At 40.4% G+C, this 17,970-nt stretch overlaps 1 protein-coding gene across 2 annotated transcripts; it reads left to right on the forward strand.

The window, feature by feature from the left end:
• The first annotated feature begins 1,807 nt into the window (after window positions 1-1,807).
• LOC131222790 (zinc finger CCCH domain-containing protein 64) lies at window positions 1,808-16,535 on the forward strand. Of its 2 annotated transcripts, none has more exons than XR_009160187.1 (10): window positions 1,808-1,942; window positions 2,054-2,327; window positions 3,078-3,205; window positions 6,062-6,177; window positions 7,647-7,764; window positions 10,657-11,084; window positions 12,073-12,391; window positions 13,447-13,543; window positions 14,065-14,197; window positions 16,045-16,183. XR_009160187.1 is itself a non-coding variant. In XM_058217989.1 (10 exons), exons 1-10 carry the CDS (start codon window positions 1,868-1,870, stop codon window positions 16,171-16,173), a joined length of 1,830 nt encoding a protein of 609 aa, XP_058073972.1. In that variant the 5' UTR covers window positions 1,808-1,867; the 3' UTR covers window positions 16,174-16,535. The 2 variants fall into 2 exon arrangements, 1 of the variants encoding a protein (XP_058073972.1); XM_058217989.1 differs by having other exon boundaries at window positions 14,052-14,197; window positions 16,045-16,535.
• Window positions 16,536-17,970: the final 1,435 nt, after the last annotated feature.

Below are 17,970 nucleotides of genomic sequence, written 5' to 3' on the forward strand. Positions count from 1 at the left end.
CAGATCTATCTTATTTTTCGTCTCAAGCTTTAAAACGAGCTCGCCAAATGGATGGACGATTTGGATATAACACATATCCCATGATCAAACCTACAGAACTTGCTAACGTTGATGCTCTCGTTCGCATCACGTTACAGCTGGTCATGCATAGCACGTTCATAGCTGTAACACCCGGAGCTCCGAGTTGTACGAACGGCTCAAATGATATCAACGTTACATGGGCCCCACAATTATGTATTTATTATATCCATACCGTTTATCCATTTTTCGTAATCATTTGGAAAAAAAAAGAGAAAAAAAAAAGAGAAAAATATCTAAAGCTCAAATGGATCACACTGAAAATAGCAGCGAGGATAATGATTTTCACCGTTAAAAAAGTTTATTCGAATCGCACCCAACCTGATCCGACTTGGTTTCCTGACCGAGTCAGACTCGGTTCGGGTCAAGCCAACTGCATGTCGGATCGGATCGAGTCGTATGTCCCGGACTCGGTCCTGGATCGGATCAGGTTTGGGTCAGCCTAGCTAGATTTCGGACTGAATTAGGTTTGGACCTAATCTGATTCGACTCGGTTCGATGCCCGCCTCTACTAGTAATAAGTAATCCGCTTCCATCTCGAGCTAGGTCTTGGCAGGGGAGCAGCCAGTCCACGCCCTGTGGGGAACAATTGTGGGGGGTATGCCTGATTGTGGGCCCACAAGGGTATATGTACCTTATATCAATGCCGTCCATCTGTTTTGAAAACTTATTTTAAGAATTAATCCAAAAAAATGGAGAAGATCCAAAACTCTCTGGTGAAATATAATACAAGAAATAACGGTAATGGATCACTAAAAACTTCTCTCCAGCTGCATGAGTTTTGGATCAATCTGAAATTTGTGTGATCCCTTTATCTAGGTTTGTGACCCTGTCAACAGGTGGGATGTAAAATAAACATTTGGTTGGCCCCATGAAATTTTTAGTGGCGGGGATTCAAAAAAGACTGCTTCCTGTGGCATGGTCCACTTAAAATTTAAATTTGCTTCATTTTATGAATCATGCTCTAATAAGATCATTTTAGAGCATGAAACTCAAAGTCAGGTAGATCTAAAGCCCATGTGAGCTACACCAAAGGTAGCGAGGACAACGATTCCGATCATTGAAACCTTCCGGGCCCCCTATGATGTTTCGTCGCATTCAACCGGTTTATAAATTCGTAAAAACCTAGGTAAAGGGAAAAACGAATATAAAATCGATAAAAAACTTATGACCCTCGAGAAGTTTTGAACGGTAGACATTTAATCCCCACTTCTTTACTCGGTGTGGTAGACTTGAGTTATGGATCTTTCTCATTTTTTCTTTTAAACGGTATTGCAAGATCTACCGACAGTACCATGGCAGGGCCCACCCAACTCAGTGACGTCAGCACATCACGGACGTCGGCTTCCGATCAAACGAAATAGTTGATGATGTGTTGGGATCGCACATGATTTGCTCATCATATAGCAAACCTGATCAATAATCACTTCAGACGGACGAGATCAGCTGGTCCACGTGTTTTTGCTCGGTAACCCGAGAAGAATCCTGGGTTAGATCTGATGGAAGGCCCAGATCGATTAGCAGGACTCCGCTTTCGTCCCTTGCAACCATCACCTTGATGCGACTCGTCCAAGTCGACTCGGATCGGTCTGACCCGATCCGGTTAGAAACGGCGAGTCAACCACCACTCGACTAGGGCGAATCGGGCCGATTCATCTCCGACTAAGGCGACTCACCACTCGACTCAGGAGCGAACGAGTTGGGTCGAGTCGCCGAGTCTTTTAACCACGACCTTTGAGAGAGAGAGAGAGAGAGAGAGAGCGAGAAAGTGCGCGTGTAAGAGCTATCCATGGCTTCTCCAAGGATTCTCCTCTGCGGCGACGTTCTCGGTCGTCTGAATCAGCTCTTCAAGCGAGTCGCAGCGGTTCTCTCTCTCTCTCTCTCTCTCTCTCTCTCTCTCTCCAAATTCCTTTCCCATATTTAAAGCATTTTTATCTTTTATCTCTTCTTTTCTATTCATTTCTGTCTTCTTCAGGTAAACAAATCCAACGGTCCGTTCGATGCCCTCTTCTGCGTGGGACAGTTCTTCCCCGACACTCCAGACCGTCTCGATGAACTCTCAGACTACATCGAAGGCCGCTCGCCCATCCCTCTCCCGACCTACTTCATCGGTGATTATGGCGTGGGAGCGGCTAAAGTCTTGTCTCCTGCTTCCAAGCATCCGGCTAATCTCGGCTTCAAGACTGATGGGTTGAAGATATGTGATAATCTCTATTGGTTGAAGGGCAGCGGGAAATTCTCCCTCTTCAGTATTATCTGAATTCCCCCATTTTCTTTTTTCCTTTCAAGTTCTTTATTTTTTTCAGTTGCTGTCATTCTTTTTTGAATCAATGACATTATTTACGGTAGAATACTGACAGAGAATTGGAGATGAAATTATTGATGATGTCATGAGAACTGATCACCTGCAACTGATGTATGGTACAATCCATTTTTTAATGACTGGGCAAATGCTTTCTAAAATGGGTTGTAGGCTGAGTTAGCCTACGACAGATTGTAGGTGATCAGTTATGGTTACCTATTATATAGTGAGGCTGAAGGGTAGGTGTACAGTACTGCTCTGGTTTTCAGTTTGAACAAGTGGGGCCAATGGTCCTATGTTCCAAACCATTGATATGATGGGCCTCAATGTGGATGCCCCTCGCAACCATGCACTGAAAAATTTTCAGGTTGAATGATTCTAGCTATTTAATATTTGGCCCTTTTCTTGGTTAAGTGTTAACTTGCTGTATTTTCTCTCCTGACAGTGTATTTTTTTTAAACCTCCTATTGAAGGGTTTGGATTCTTCCAGTCTGAGCGGTATTTGGTAAATGGGCCATCCACAGTGGGGCTCACAAGTCATAATATCAAAACCCAGGGGCCCAACTTTCCCCTACTTGTAAACACTGTAAACTTGATCTCATTATACAGCTTTTTTGCCCCAGAATCATATAACGCCTCTTTGTTCTATATTTTAAAAGACCCACTCTCTGAGTTTTTTGCTTTTTTAATATTAAAGGTTTATCCATAGCTTACTTATCTGGAAGGAAGTCATCTGATGGTCAGCCAATGGGAACATACACGGATGATGACATTGATGCATTGCGAGCTTTGGCCGAAGAACCCGGAGTTATCGACCTTTTCCTAACATATCCTCATTTAATTTTCATATAGGAGGTTTTTGGGTGAAAAGCATTTAAGGTGTGTTTTTGGATGCAACTATTGATCAAATTTCCGTTACTGGTCTGATAACCAAGTTGTAATATTGTTCCATAGTATTCATCTCGAGTGATGAGTCTCTAAATTGCTATTATGTTGGTTTCAAGTTGGACTTGGTACTAGGGGTGTCTATGGAGCAATGTATTCAATAACGGTAACGGTGGCTATGATGGCCACCGTAATTACTGTCACAGCCCCCGTTATGGCCTCTTTTTTTTTTGTAATGGCCATTATGGCCCTGTAATACATAATGGTTCCCACTGTTACTGTTATGTAAACCATTTTTGAATACCTTGCTATGGAGCAGGCCAGGCTTTGAACAGCTTGATTTTAATCATGCATAAAAATGGTCCTGGCCCTGGTTCATTTAGTAATTGGGCCGTCAATTTCAGGTTCAAGCCTACTCATCCTTAACAGCCATGAATGGTCTACTTCACGTGCTCAGGCTGGGCCTTAATGAAACATATTGCAAACCTAGGCCCATGCCTGATCCATTTATCAATAAGACCAATCAGTCCCTATGACTGACCCATGTGCCTAATTACAAATCCAAGCCTAAGTGGTATTGGGCTGGAGCTGGAAACCAAACCCGACGGACCGCCTCTGTGCTCCACTTGCTAGTTGCTAGGGATTTAGCTGCCGATCGTCGGTATTCTTTGCTTGTGTAAAGGCGCAACGAACAACTGCAAGTGTCGCAGTCTCTTGCGCTCCCTCTTCCTCATCACTAGGGGCCTCTGCTGGCTCGTATTCTTCTTCCTCACTGTCACTTTCGAAGGGCACTACTACTACTTGCCCATCAATAAGGAACACCTTGGTGCCCTCTTTCATGCCACACTGGTGAGCAAAATGACCAAACCCCTGACATGTAAAACACCTAGTCGCATTGCTTCTACATGAGCTGGACCCAACAACTCTTTTATCTTTATCATCCTTCAGCCTAGACTGAGAACTACTGGAAGGCTTGTATTGATATCCAGTGTTAGGCCTAGCCCCGGAAGGGTTGGCCTTAGCATCAGAATCACGGGACTCAAATCTCCTTTCCATAGATGCCTCGAGGTATTGCTTGACCTCTAACACCACTTGATACATTTGTTAAAGAGTGTCTGTCTTTGACTAGCAACTCTCTCTTAATGTCAGAACGGTGGCCCGTCTTAAATCGAGCAAGAATGAGTATGGGATCCTCCTCAACCTCACACTGGGTTAGGTATTCTTCGAACTTCTCAATATACTCGGCCACACTCATGGAACCTTGTCGAAGAGATTGCCAGTCTTCAACTAACCTCAAATGATAAGAGAAAGGGAGATACTTCTCTTTTAGAATTTCTTTCATTTATTCCTAATGGACTATTGGGGGCTCCCTTAACCTTTCTTTCTTTCGTTCAACAGTAGTGTAAAACCTCTTTGCTTGACCCACAAACTTCATCTTGGGAGATCGGACTCAGCGGGCATCTAATACGTCGTACTACTCAAAGTAGTGATCCATATCCGCCAACCAATCTAAAAAAGCCTTAGGGTCCAATTGACTATTAAACATAGGGGCCTCTACCCTAACTCCCTTGAGGAGTTGCGCATTTGGGTTATAATAATCACAATGCCCCTCGTGAGGTGGGTGCACGGGTGCGCGCCCATGACCATTTCCTTGGCCACTCCCATTCCCTCGTCTGTCCTCCTGATCACCTACCTGAGATTGGGTATCTTCACCAATGGTGGTGCTTGCTCGGGTGGAGGTTTCCACTTGATGGACGGGTGCATCTAATTGGTCCAAGCGATCATTAACGTGTTGCAAAGATGCTTTGATGCTTGCATCCATGGCGTCTAACTTTTGGGTTTCTCCTAAGAGACTCGGTGAGTTGCTCGGTGTTCATGATGGGGTACAGACCAAAGCCGTGTCTAGTACGTGTGGGCATGCACTACACAACTCAAGGGGTCCTAAAATGCAACTATATGCGCCTACACTCCACTATATGCACCCTAATGACATTAGATGATCCTATAGGACGTTATATGAACGAAATTATGCAACTCTACAAAAATCTAGCAATATAGCTATCAAAATAAATGGATAACAGAAAATTCAGCAATGTGAATTACTAATTTTCTGATAACAGAAATTTCAGCAGCTTATATCATGAATTTTGGACCTCTAAACAATCCTAAATGAATGAGTGTGGTACATTAAAAAAAAATGAACTAACCCCTAATCATGCATTGTATTCTCCTATGAAAACTTGGCTCTGATACTAATTTGATGCAGAACAATTAACCACTTGCTCTAAAAGCTCAAACTATTAGAGTATGGCGAATAAATCCCTTTATCTCATAGCCCAGGCCCCACATCTCATGGGTTAGGACCTCAGCCGAACCCCCCTCGTGGGCTCGTGGGTCCCAAATCACATGGGCCACCCACTCCGAGTGTGTCCCTGCATCCCACGGGCTACCCCACTCGAGCCCGGTGTGAAATGCCCCTGCATTAACTTGAGGGCTGTTTTTATTTATTTATTTATTTATTTATTTTTAATATCAAATGCTAGGAAACATGATTAATCTTTCTTAGTTATTCGTGCTTCAATTGTACGTTTGCAGTTTTATTCACTCATTCATCCAAAGACAACCTTTAGTTGACTATAATCATACTCTGTGTGGAGCTATTATTATTAGCAAACAACTTGACTGGTGGCAGTCTCTTATATGCTTCTCTCAAAATGTTAGCTGATGCTTGTTGCCACTGTCTTTGTCTCTCGGTCACGTGTTTCACTTTCTTCTTGACTTCCTTGACGAGCTATCACTAATGAATGGCCAAGCGAGATCTTGAACAGAGCTGCTGATGCCCCAGTAGGAATTTCAAATCCTTCTGGCAGCGATCCCCTCATATCACAGTTGGCTGCAGAGGTCAAGCCTCGGTGAGTGACGATCTGGGGTTAATTTTATTTCAATCACCATGCACATACTCATTGCAGGGTTGCAATTTTTGTTTCTTTTCGCTAATTGTCACGCGAATGCTTTGTCTAAATATGAAATTACTTCTACAGAAAAGTGCAAAGTACCAATATTTAAAAAAAAAAAGGATGAGTACCAATATTTCTTTCATTATATTCTTTATTTAATTTAGAAGAATGGTCTGCTCCTCCAATTAAGGACTTCAACTCTGTTATGTCCTTTTTTTTTGTTTAAAAAAAAAAAAAAACTATGGCAAGAGAGACGGCAATTGCATTACCAAGGACATTGCACGGACATCATGACATTGCTTATTGATCTCAGAAATACAAAACGGAAACTTCCATGTAGCCAGCTTCTCGGTAGTTTCCTCTTGACAACACCATGGAACGGGAGTTCCCTTAATTATCAACGCACCATTGGAAGCCTCTCAGTCTTCTACAATCACAACTGTGAACAACTCTCTGCTTGATGGGAGGCAATACCTGTTATTTGCATGACGTAAGCTTCTGAAGATCCAAAAAGCCTTGATTAAGGGTGCAAACATGTTGGATCAGGTCAAGTCAAGGGGAGCTTTGGACCCAATTTAGTCTGTATTTTGGCCCCAGGCCCGACCCATTAAAATTTCTGATGGGTCGACGTCAAAATAAACTGACCCATTTATTTAATGGACCAGGTATAAAAAGGTATAGTGGGTTTCCCTACAAATAATGCCCCAAAATATGTTGGTTGTGTCTAGGTTTAAATCAAATGTGTTCCAAGAGCACATGGTCCTATTCTATCTCAGTTATGAGTTGAAAATAATTTATTTAGGAATAAATACATGTATAAGTTCTTGACAACAAACCAATATGACACTAGGGATTAAAAAAATCACCCATTAAAAATCTACAATAGTCAAAGTCATAAGAAAATATCTAATGAAAGTGAGTAATCAGTGTAAGCTCCCATCTCATCCCGTCTTGTCTCCATGATAAGCAACACCCAAGGCAGGTAGCAGGGCCCACTTGATGGACCAGTCCGATCTTGCTCACACATGCCATGTTGGCATGCATACCAACATGTATACAAGCGAAGGTATGCACATGTAAAAGTAGTATGGTCATATGCATTAATCTTTCTTTACACATAAGATACCTTTCTTTCCCAGTTTGTAAAAATGCAGAAGTGTTAATGAACACAATATTTGTACTTCTATGGAAGCTTTCATGCTTCAGAAGTTAAAAGAGCCTATGTAGGGTTGTTTATCCCCTTGTTCAAATGTTTCTGATTTCATAGACTTGTCTTGCGTTTTACTCATTGCACCTTTTAGGTTATTTTATTTTATTTCTTAACTAAAATTTTCAGTTGACATGGTATTATCATGAATACATTTTATATGGTAGCAAAAACATACATTATATTTGTGAAGTTGATGTTTATCTCGTATGGACAGCTATCATGTTGCAGGTACTAAAGGCGTATTTTATGCACGTGAACCTTACTCTAATGATGGAGCTGTGCATGTAACCCGCTTTGTTGGTCTTGCTCCTGTTGGGAACAAGGATAAACAGGTCTGGTTGCTTACTGATGTACAGCGTCATTTATAACATTTTTCTTCGTAGTTCATATGATGATTATATGGTAAATACACACCAGTCTCTTGAAGATGAGATTTTGTTAGAACCTGCTTTGATGAGAGCTTTCTCGGAGTCAAGTGGACCTAATGATAAAAAGGACATTAGTTGGAGTGTATGATTGAAGAACTGGTAATAGATTCTGATTCTAATATCAACTTGAGATTATCATTTTTTTCTCTTGAAAGATAAAGTATTACTAAAAAGGTGCCAAGGTGGTGCCTAAAATCTTACAACTCTATCAAACAAAAAGCAAGATACAATCTTTCAAAGGCGCACTACAAGAAGCCCATTCGGCTACATAAGATTTCATCTTACAGATGACAAAACAAACATCATTTTCAATATTGTTGAAGCATCTCTCATTCCTTTTCCCCCACACCGACCAAAGGGCTGCAAGAATCGCCAACCACCACTCTGCCCGAGCTTGCTTACAAAGACAAACCCCATGGCTCACCTCTAATAAACCCTCTACTGAGGCGGGCATGGACCACTGCACCCGAAAGAAGAAAGAATAGAATCCCAATTCCCTTTAGTAAAGGGGCAATGAATGGATAGATGATCAACTGTTTCTGCATTGCCCGTACACAAAGCGCACATGTTCGGGGATCACCATTTCTCTTTTGTGAAGGTTGTCGGTGGTCAAAACTCTCCTCCTCCCCACTAGCCATGCAAAAGCCTCCACTTTCGGAGGAGCCCCGTAATGGCATAACATCATCGTTGGGGGCATAGCCGAAGAGTGATTGGGAACACAACATCTTATAGAAGGAACTAACTGAGAAGCAACCCAAACTTTCCTCTCGTCACACCAAAGTATCGAGCTCCCTATTCAGTGGGCTAACCAAATAAATTCCTTTAAGGAATAAAGCAAAATCTTCAATTTCTTCATCCGATAAGTTCTGGTGACACGGGGTTGATCACACCACTGAGGGCCCACTAATGTGTCCTCATCCACCGCTAGCTGGGCAAGGTGCGGAAACTCATTCATCAATGAGGACTTTGACACTGAAATGCTGAAATGCAGTTCTGGGAGCACAGTTATGAAAACTTCAATACATTGAAATGCAGTTTTGGGAGCACAGTTTATGAAAGCTTATTTTATTATGGAAATGCAGTTTGGATGACAATATCTGTTTTTTGTACTTTTCTTATAGTATTATTTGGATGTCAATATCTTAAAAATCATTTTATGAAATGTCAATGCAGTATAAACTATAAAGAGTCCACCTTATGCACCCATCAAATGACTCATACACGTGCATGGCTGCATGTAAAGTGCCTTTGGGAGAAGATGCATGTGGGCTAGAAGATAATATAATTCCTTTAGTCCGAGGGGTTGCCTCCCTAATAAGTGTGCTGGCCTGATTTTTCAAATAAGCTTTTGTAGCTGGTCTATTTATTTTTGTAAAATGGTGGCCACTTGACAAGTGGACTGACTTGATTGTTGGATCATATTTCTAGCAGGGGGCACTTGTACCTGTGCCAGATGTCCTATACAGGTCCCACAATGTGCTTGGAAATATGCTCCTTTCACAATGTGCTCCACATGTTGATGGTGTGGATGCTGGATAGCATTATACGGTGCTATATGCGAGGAGGTTGATGGTGAAATAAATCTACATAGGGATGTAGCCTGTGAAATGGAGGGAGGACGGAGTCTAATCCCACAACAGGGTCTGATGGTTGATGCGCATGCACTAACAAATAGCACCCTTGTCATTTGGATAACTTTACTTAAAAGTTAAAACTATGTAAACACGGAGATGCTGATGGTTGATCTTCAAATAGCACACTTGTCATTTCGATAACTTTTAACTAAACCATGTAAACCATGGGGATGCCTATATATATATACATATATATCAACCATTACACATGACCAGAGTATTAAATTAGTCTCCATCTGCAGTTTATAAAAGCAGGAAAGCGGCTTTTAGCCTGTTATGTGCAACTGTATTTTAAGTCTGACACATTGTTTCTGTACTCTCTTATTTGGAAACTATCCTTCTTGAAGGATGTCCAGTCAGCATCATCATTGGCTTTGTGAGGCCCTTTTTTGACCTGTCAGATACTTTATATTTACAATCATGTTTGAATCATTAACGTAGATGTGTAAAGCAATTGATTTGGCAATCCCTTTTGTTAGTTTTAGTGTAAATAATAGGAAATCCATTACCTAGGATCTGCATTAGACTATCAACATTTTCTGTGTTTCTGTTGGCTCTTTCACAGCTTTCTTGATGTGAAGTGTCTAGGTTCTTGATCCTGCCTTTTGCCATCTGTACAGAAAAGCACTGATTTATTTGTTGCATTTTGATTTCTGAGATTCTGAAATGTCATCTGCGTTCCTCAGAGAAACTTCTTAATTGAGTTGAGTATTGCATAGAAATTGTTCTATATCTATTCCAGTTCTTCTTTAGAACTGGTCTTTTTCCTGTCTAGGGATGCACAGTTTTTCATGTGTGTGTGTGTGTGTGTGTGTGTGTGTGTGTGTGTGTGTGTGTGTATTCCCTTTTCTACACTCGCTTATAGAATAATAAAACTCAAAACTCAATATGCAACAAAACAACCTCAGACATCATGCTGCAGGGTTCCCTGGCGTATCTATCACTGTCTGATTAAGAAATCGTTTTTATCTTTCAGACTTTTTCCCTGTCACTCAGTGCTTTGCAATTCATTAAGCTTCATTCTTAGGGTTGAAGAAATTTTAAGTGATCCTTCCTCCACTTTTTTTTTTTTCTTCCTGTCGATTTGTTTCTCTATGCGCTGAAAGTTCACATAAGCTCCTAAACTTTTCGTAACTCTTTGTACATTATATATGCATCCCAGAAATTTATTCATGCGATTTCTCCTACTCCAGCATCTACTATGTCAGCTGCCGAGATATGCTTGAAACCGTCAAAAACTACCTTGTCTCCATATACAGTCACAGAGCAGACAACCCAGGCTACAGAAGCAACAAAACAACATGGTAATAACATTACAGATGCACAATATTGGCGTTATGATGTCTCGCAAAAGAGGCATAGGCAGGGAAGTGGCGATGGTGAAAGGCTGTGTTTCAAGTTTACATCCACAGGATCTTGTCCCAGAGAGGAAAAATGCAACTTTCGGCATGACATGGATGCAAGGGAGCAATATTTGAAAGGTTGTTGTTTTGATTTCATTAACAGAGGGAAATGTGAGCGGGGTTCAGACTGCAGCTTTCAGCATGGGTTAGGGGAGGAAGGTGATAGCTTTTCTCGCAAGAGGCACAGGTTGGTGTAGGATCACATGGATTGTGTTTTACGTTATCCATCCAGCATGAGATGTCCATTTCTGTTATGAGTTGTGTTGCATTTTGTTCTGGAGGAATTTTATGGTCTTCAACCTAAGACTATAAACAGTATACTTGGGATTCGAATTCCTAGAAGTGGAGCCCATGGTTTGGCAAGTTGGATCATTGATCCAATGGCCCCACTCAAGTTGGGCGTCTCTCCGATGAGGTGATCCTAATCCTTTAATCAATGGGCTGCAGCCTGCAGGTAGACAATGAGGAAGAATTATGTGATACATTGCCCATATCTTTGCATGGTATACACAGGTTTTTGAGTCTGACAGGTGGTGCTGATGGGTTGGCAATCCAGACCACTGGTTTGTTGAGTCCCATGTGGATGGAGCATGCCCCAAAATCTCCTAGATTGAAAGATCCCAATAACCAATGTTAGGATTTCTTCCATTTGAATGTGGACTATTGTTGTATTTCTCTTCTTACCTGTCTATCTGTATGCCAAAAACCAAAAAGGGAGGGGATTTTTGAGGCAGTCCCACAGTGGAACACAGCAAACAATGGCTTGGATTACTGTAGCATGGGACCCATTTTTCAGAATTGAGAACGTGTGTATATACAGTATACTGTACAAAGATGTGGGCCACAGATCATGTAATTCCTCAAGCATGGAATATGGAAACTGTCCACTTTCATCGTAGAAGGCCTAAAAATTTGATGGGTAGGATTTCTCAATCTGGATTATTTTCGAGGAATGGTCCATCCATGTTATGGCCCATTAAATGAATGGTATGGGTCACAAAATCATGGGCCCCAGTTGTACAAACTTAACGATATTCATTTCCTTGGGTCAAGGATTATATAATTCCTATTTGTTTCTCTAGTATGTATTCCTATTGACACCAACTGTTTTTCGTGAATCCTGCTAGTTTTCTGCTCTAATTTCACTAATAATCACTTCTTTAATCGAGTTTCAGGTCCAACAATCGTGGTAATGAATCTCAGGGGAGAGAATGTTGGTTCTGCTTGTCAAGCCCCAATGTGGAATCGCATCTTGTATCGAGCATAGGAGAAAGCTGCTATTGTGCGCTAGCTAAGGGCCCACTAGTTGAGGATCATTTCCTGATAATACCTGTCGAGCATTGTCCCAATACTCTTTCTGTGGCCCCAGAAGTAGAGAAAGAGCTACAAAGATATAAAGATGCATTGAAAATATACTTCAAGAACCAGCGGAAAGTAGTTGTCTTTTATGAGTGGCTTTCCAAACAAGGCCTATCAATGCATGCTAATCTTCAGGTAAGAACTGTAAGGATCCTCCAATGCTTCTACTTTAAAGTGGATTCTTTGATAACACCCTTTCACCCCTTTTTATATGAATCCATAAGCTGTACAAGGAAGGGGAGAGGAGTGTGTGCGTGCCCTTTAAGCTAGAAATATATTTCTTTTTAGTCTTCCATGGTTTGGTCAGAAGGCACTTGGGGTGTAGTCTTGTAGTTCATATTTCCTGTATTCAAGTGATACATCTGAAATGCTCATTTATTCACCTGATGAAAGTGAAGAATCCATAACAGCAGACTCTTTACTCTTGAATATATGTATCGGCATAGAAAATATTCAGAGGTCATTACATGGGTAGGACTGAAGAAAGGTAGCTCGTGTTAGAAGTTAGTGGACCTTTATTGTCTGAGTAACTTTTACTGTAGCTGTGCCTGAAAATGATTATATTCACCATTCGTGACTTTACTGGTATCATTGGTTTCTTCATTTTGCACATGGTCGTGTAATTTTCCATTAGTGGAAGTCGATCCTTACTCCATTTCTGACTTTCTCTATAGTCTATGGTGCATTTTTGAGTTGGGACTTCTATGATTGCGTCTTGCTATCTTGTGTGCCTTTTAGAGGCACCTCATTATCTATAAAGTTTTTTTTTTTGAAAGATGATGAATTCATTAAAAAAGGAAAGGAAACACGAGGAAAAAAAGCCTGCTGAGAGGGCTCATTATCTATGAAGTAATACTAGCTAGTGTGACTTTAAAGTAATACTAGATATGCCTGAAAATGATTATGTTCAACATTTGTTACTGTATTATTATCTTCTTCTTTTTTCACTGTTGGCTTGTGGAATTTTTGCCAGTGCAAAGAAATATTTGCTCTGTTTTTGCATACTGCATTTGGGAGTTGGACTCCTACAGAATTACAGTCGCGTCTTATATGTGTTTTAGAGACGCCTTATTTTCTTGAGCCTATATAAATAGTTAATTGCATGGTATTTTGTTCTATGAATTTCATGGTTCTTGCTGCACTTCTCCACAAATTCGAGGTCGTGATTATTGATTAGCATTTTGCTGCAGGCTATTCCTATTCCCTTATCTAAAGCATCTGATGTTCATAGGCATTTTATCTTGGCTGCAAAAAAGTTGGGTTTTGAATTTGAAGTTATCAACCCAAGTGAGTGTATTTCTTGACATCTCTCTCTCCTTTATTTAGCTTTTGGAACTTAGGATGCTGGATGGAGTGGTTGAACCACTAGGGAAGATGATAAACTAATTTTAATAAAATAAAAGCAGCATGAATGGATTGAAAAATGTCCTTGTTGGATAAATACAAAAAGCTGGCTGTTTTTCAAAAAGTACTCAATCATATCGCATGGTGTGATACAGCCATATTAGGAGGCATATGTCATACACACCAATGTCGCATGACGTACTAACTGCTCCTTTCAGTTATTGTCTTTGATTTTTCAAGATTTGTGGAGTTCGATTGTATGTGCTTGCTTGGGTGTATGTGGTGAGTATGGGAATGTGGGCAGTGGATGCTTGTTTAATCTAAGGTTATGATGCCTTTTTCACTTTCCACCTTGTTCAGAAGTTAATGTTGTGCAAAGCTGTTCACATGCATTTTGAGTTGTGATGACTATGACAAAGCCAACTGATGTTTCTCTTCCTTCTCATGGAAGGCAATCATTCTAGTGAAGGTAGAAAATCATTGAGGTCGCTGTTTGATGGGAAATCAAGTTTCTTCTATTTGGAACTCCCAGAAGGCACAATATTGTTTCATTCTGTCGAGGACAAAGAGAAGTTCCCAGTCCAATTTGGACGAGAGGTAATTTAATCTTAATTTTGATTATATGTGATTACCTCAGCTTTTGGCTATTGAAACAATTGAGACTAACCGCTGCTTCTGTAATGGAAATTGCATTACCACTTTATTGGTCGAGTTGCTAATAGTGCTACCAATATGTTTCGTTTTGGTCATACTAACTTCTGTATGCTGATATTGGTTGTGACGAGTGCTAGTGCCCCACATGTGCTCCACATGGCACATGTGTGTGGGATTTGAGGTGTTCTTCAGGCAGGCCACCTAGCGCAATAGTACAACGGTCTACTTGTCAGGTGGGCTGTGTGTATGTGAAGAAATGGAGTGCAAATGATAGTAATCAATTGTGAATTTTTGGTTTACATCCATGGCACACCTGATGAGTGGACCAGCCTTTGTTGGAGCTTGTGGCATGCTATCCACCTGATTGACAGCCAGGATCTGGCACAGAAGTTCAGCATTCGCATGTGAGGGTTCCTTGTTTTTTGGCGTTTGCAAGCATTATTCCTCATTTTTGAAAAAAGCAACTCTAGCCAGCTCGGCTTATTTCCTCCATTCTTAAATGAATTCTTTAAGTTGGAACTGTTTTTGCTATCATATCATTCTCCATGGCCATTTCTTTTTATCAATATGGAATTATGGGCATATAAAAGATAACCCCTACATTCATGAGCGGAATGTAGATGATTTCTGCATATGCATGGATCTGTTTCTCCAAAATAGATCCAAAATATCATATAATGCACAGGCCTAGAGATCTCGTAGTATGCTCGTGATATTTGTACGGTACACATGCATGAAGATCTAGACAACCATCAAACAGAAGTATCAAAGGATGTCCAAGATTGGACCCTAGAAGCTTTCCATGTAGATAATAGACATCTAATTACTTGTCGGCCCCACACGATCAGCCGGATGAAACATTTCAAAAAAAAGAAGGAAAAAAAAAACCAACAGTCAGATTGGACTGTGGTCCAATTAGGAGGTGTTAAAAGTCTGCATATATGAACTGCTTGGTGAATTAGGGTTTATATGTATACATCCTGACAGCAGCAGTATGCTTTGTGAGTGTATGCATAGGCCATAGAGTTGGTATTAGATGGAATTTCACTTGAAATTGAACTCTCTATTTTAGTTCTTTTAGATAAATCCTTTTAATGCAAGTTGAATAGATGTAAGCAAGTGATGGACCAATGAGTGATCAACATGGAGTATTGTAGAGGATTTTCTTCTTAGATTATTTTAGAGGGGACTTATAATCTATTGGAAGAAAACTGGACCACGTGGATAGGCTTGTACACTTCCTTTAATCTCAAAAGGGGTTTCTTAAGCTATGGTTTCTTAAGGTGTGTGATTACTAAGTCTAGCACATCATCTGGGCCTTGTTATTAAACTTTGTAGCAATCTTGAGGGAGGAATTGATCGTTAAAGAGGTACAGACTAGTTCAATTCCTTTAGTTCGCTGCATCAGCTTGGACTTTTATTTTGAGTGGGCCCATGGTTCAGTGATCTAAAACACTGATATTATGGGAATTGCAGTGGATGGTCCATGCACTAATTGTCATTGGCCTTTACATGAATCAAACTAATGGGAATTTTAAGCACAATGAATCATGACATTTGTTATTAATACCTTCTCGTGGTTGATTATCTTGGAATACTTGGGGTAATATCTCTCCATATATATATATATATATATTTGGGGTACTTTGATTTTCTTTCCTCAAACTTGTTGCATCCACCATGTAATCACATTGGAGAATACTTTTCCGTGCATGATCTAAAAAACCATGTTGATATTTGTTGTTGCCTCTATGAGACGGATGTTTTAGCTCATGCAATACATTTTGCAGGTGCTTGCTGGCATGTTAAGTGTGATGGATAAAGCAGATTGGAGAAACTGTAAGCTTAGCAAAGAAGATGAGATACAGATGGTGGAAAGTTTCAAGAAGGGATTCGAAGAATTGGACCCAGCTCGGTGATATTCGACTATCTCAGATTGTATCTGAGTTTTTCATCGGCATTCTTGTCAGTGGGGCACATCACATGCATGAGTTTCACCATACCTTTTGTGAATTTTAAGTTTAGCATGGACAAGAAGGTAGTGGTGCAGTTGAAAATTACTCCTACATTATGTAGAAGAGGAGCAATGAGGTTCAAGTGTGCGTTACTAAAAGGTCTGTGCTCCCCCACTAGGGAAAGAGATGGGCCAAACAGTATCTTGTTGGGATTTTTGAAAGACGGAAGTGAAAAAGTTAGAAAAATCATGATTTTAATTTTAATTAGATCAATCCCGTTTAGGTGTTAACAATTATCAATAGAATAAGAGGAACAGTTTAGATCATACTATATGGACGTATGATTTGGATGTGGTAGATAGATGTTATCCCTTCTTGAATTGAGCTTCTCTCCAAGATATATTTCCAAAGGAACGGAGAATGGAGTGCTCCACCAAACGTCTGATTTTCTCCTCTAAAGGGTAATAGAGAATGGACGGGGAAGATAGGCTATCAATCTGATGGGCCAGGTAAATGAAAGGATGAGAGGAGAGGAGAAAACTCTCTCTCTCTCTCTCTCTAGGTTTGGTCCTATTTTGGGAATAGGATCTATTTTGAAGCAGGGACTCTAGGGTTTTGGTGGAGCACTTGTTTTTGTATTCTACCATTTTACGAATTTCAGTATATGACATACAACATTAAAAGCTCATAATCCTCCCTAATTCACATACTCAATTAGACTTATATCCGTGTGTTCAATTGCGGTCACCAATACAGGCCTTTAAAAACTTGATACTAGGTCTAAATTGGACATCTAAAGATCCGACCTTAGATATTTTATAATTCCTTTTTAAAAAAATATTTCCTCTTAAAAATAAATCTATGGTAAAAACAACGGACTCAAATGGTTGAAATTTGTTTAAAAGCCATTTGAAAACATGTGATGGTGCTGGCCCGTATTGGCCGTTATGGCCAATATTCTTATTGGTAATAGTAGTGACAGTTACGAGTAATAGTAGTGACAGTTACGACCACCGATACAGAATACCTTGATACAAGCCATTGATGTGATTGGCTCCATGGTAAATCCCCTCAGATCCATCTACCTAATTTTCCACTGGCTAATGCGAGAGATCCAAATAGGATAATACGTTGGGAAGATTTTCCATTTTGGCTGATTCGTTCTTTCAGTTTTCTCATTTTCTTCATCTCTGCAATGCTTGGACAATGGTTTGCAAATTCGGCAGATTGTGGAACTTCAGGGTCCTGAGCAACTTTTTGGTGTGAGCCTTAGGTAATCCAGACCATTCATACGGTTGGTCCAATCATGGGATGAGTCATGACCTCTTCACGACTAAGGCTGTCAATGGGCTGAGCCTGGGCTTGTCTGTCTTTGATCTTGAACTGTTGTCCTTGATCTTGAGCTGTTCTGGCCAAGCATATCTAAAATTTCAATATTTTTTTTTTTTTTTTGTTAGCTTGTTAGCACACCCACTGTCAGTTCACACTTCTCTGTTAGCCACCCCCACTAAGGAATCAATACCAAGACCTTAGTGTTGAAACGAGGTATCTTTCACTCAGTCTACCACTTGAGCTATGGATCAGGGTGTCCAAAATTTCAAGTTTGCCTTACCCATTCATAGCCCTGTTCACAACCCCAAATTTCTTCCATTACTAATTCTCTGTTTAGTGGTTTACAAAATTCCTTCCCTGATCACTATTTTCTGTGATGTAGTCCACCTGATATTGGTATATGCTTCATTTTTGGGCCCATGTCCTAAA

The sequence above is a fragment of the Magnolia sinica genome, chromosome 13, assembly GCF_029962835.1.
Source record: "Magnolia sinica isolate HGM2019 chromosome 13, MsV1, whole genome shotgun sequence".
Taxonomy (NCBI): Eukaryota; Viridiplantae; Streptophyta; class Magnoliopsida; order Magnoliales; family Magnoliaceae; genus Magnolia; species Magnolia sinica.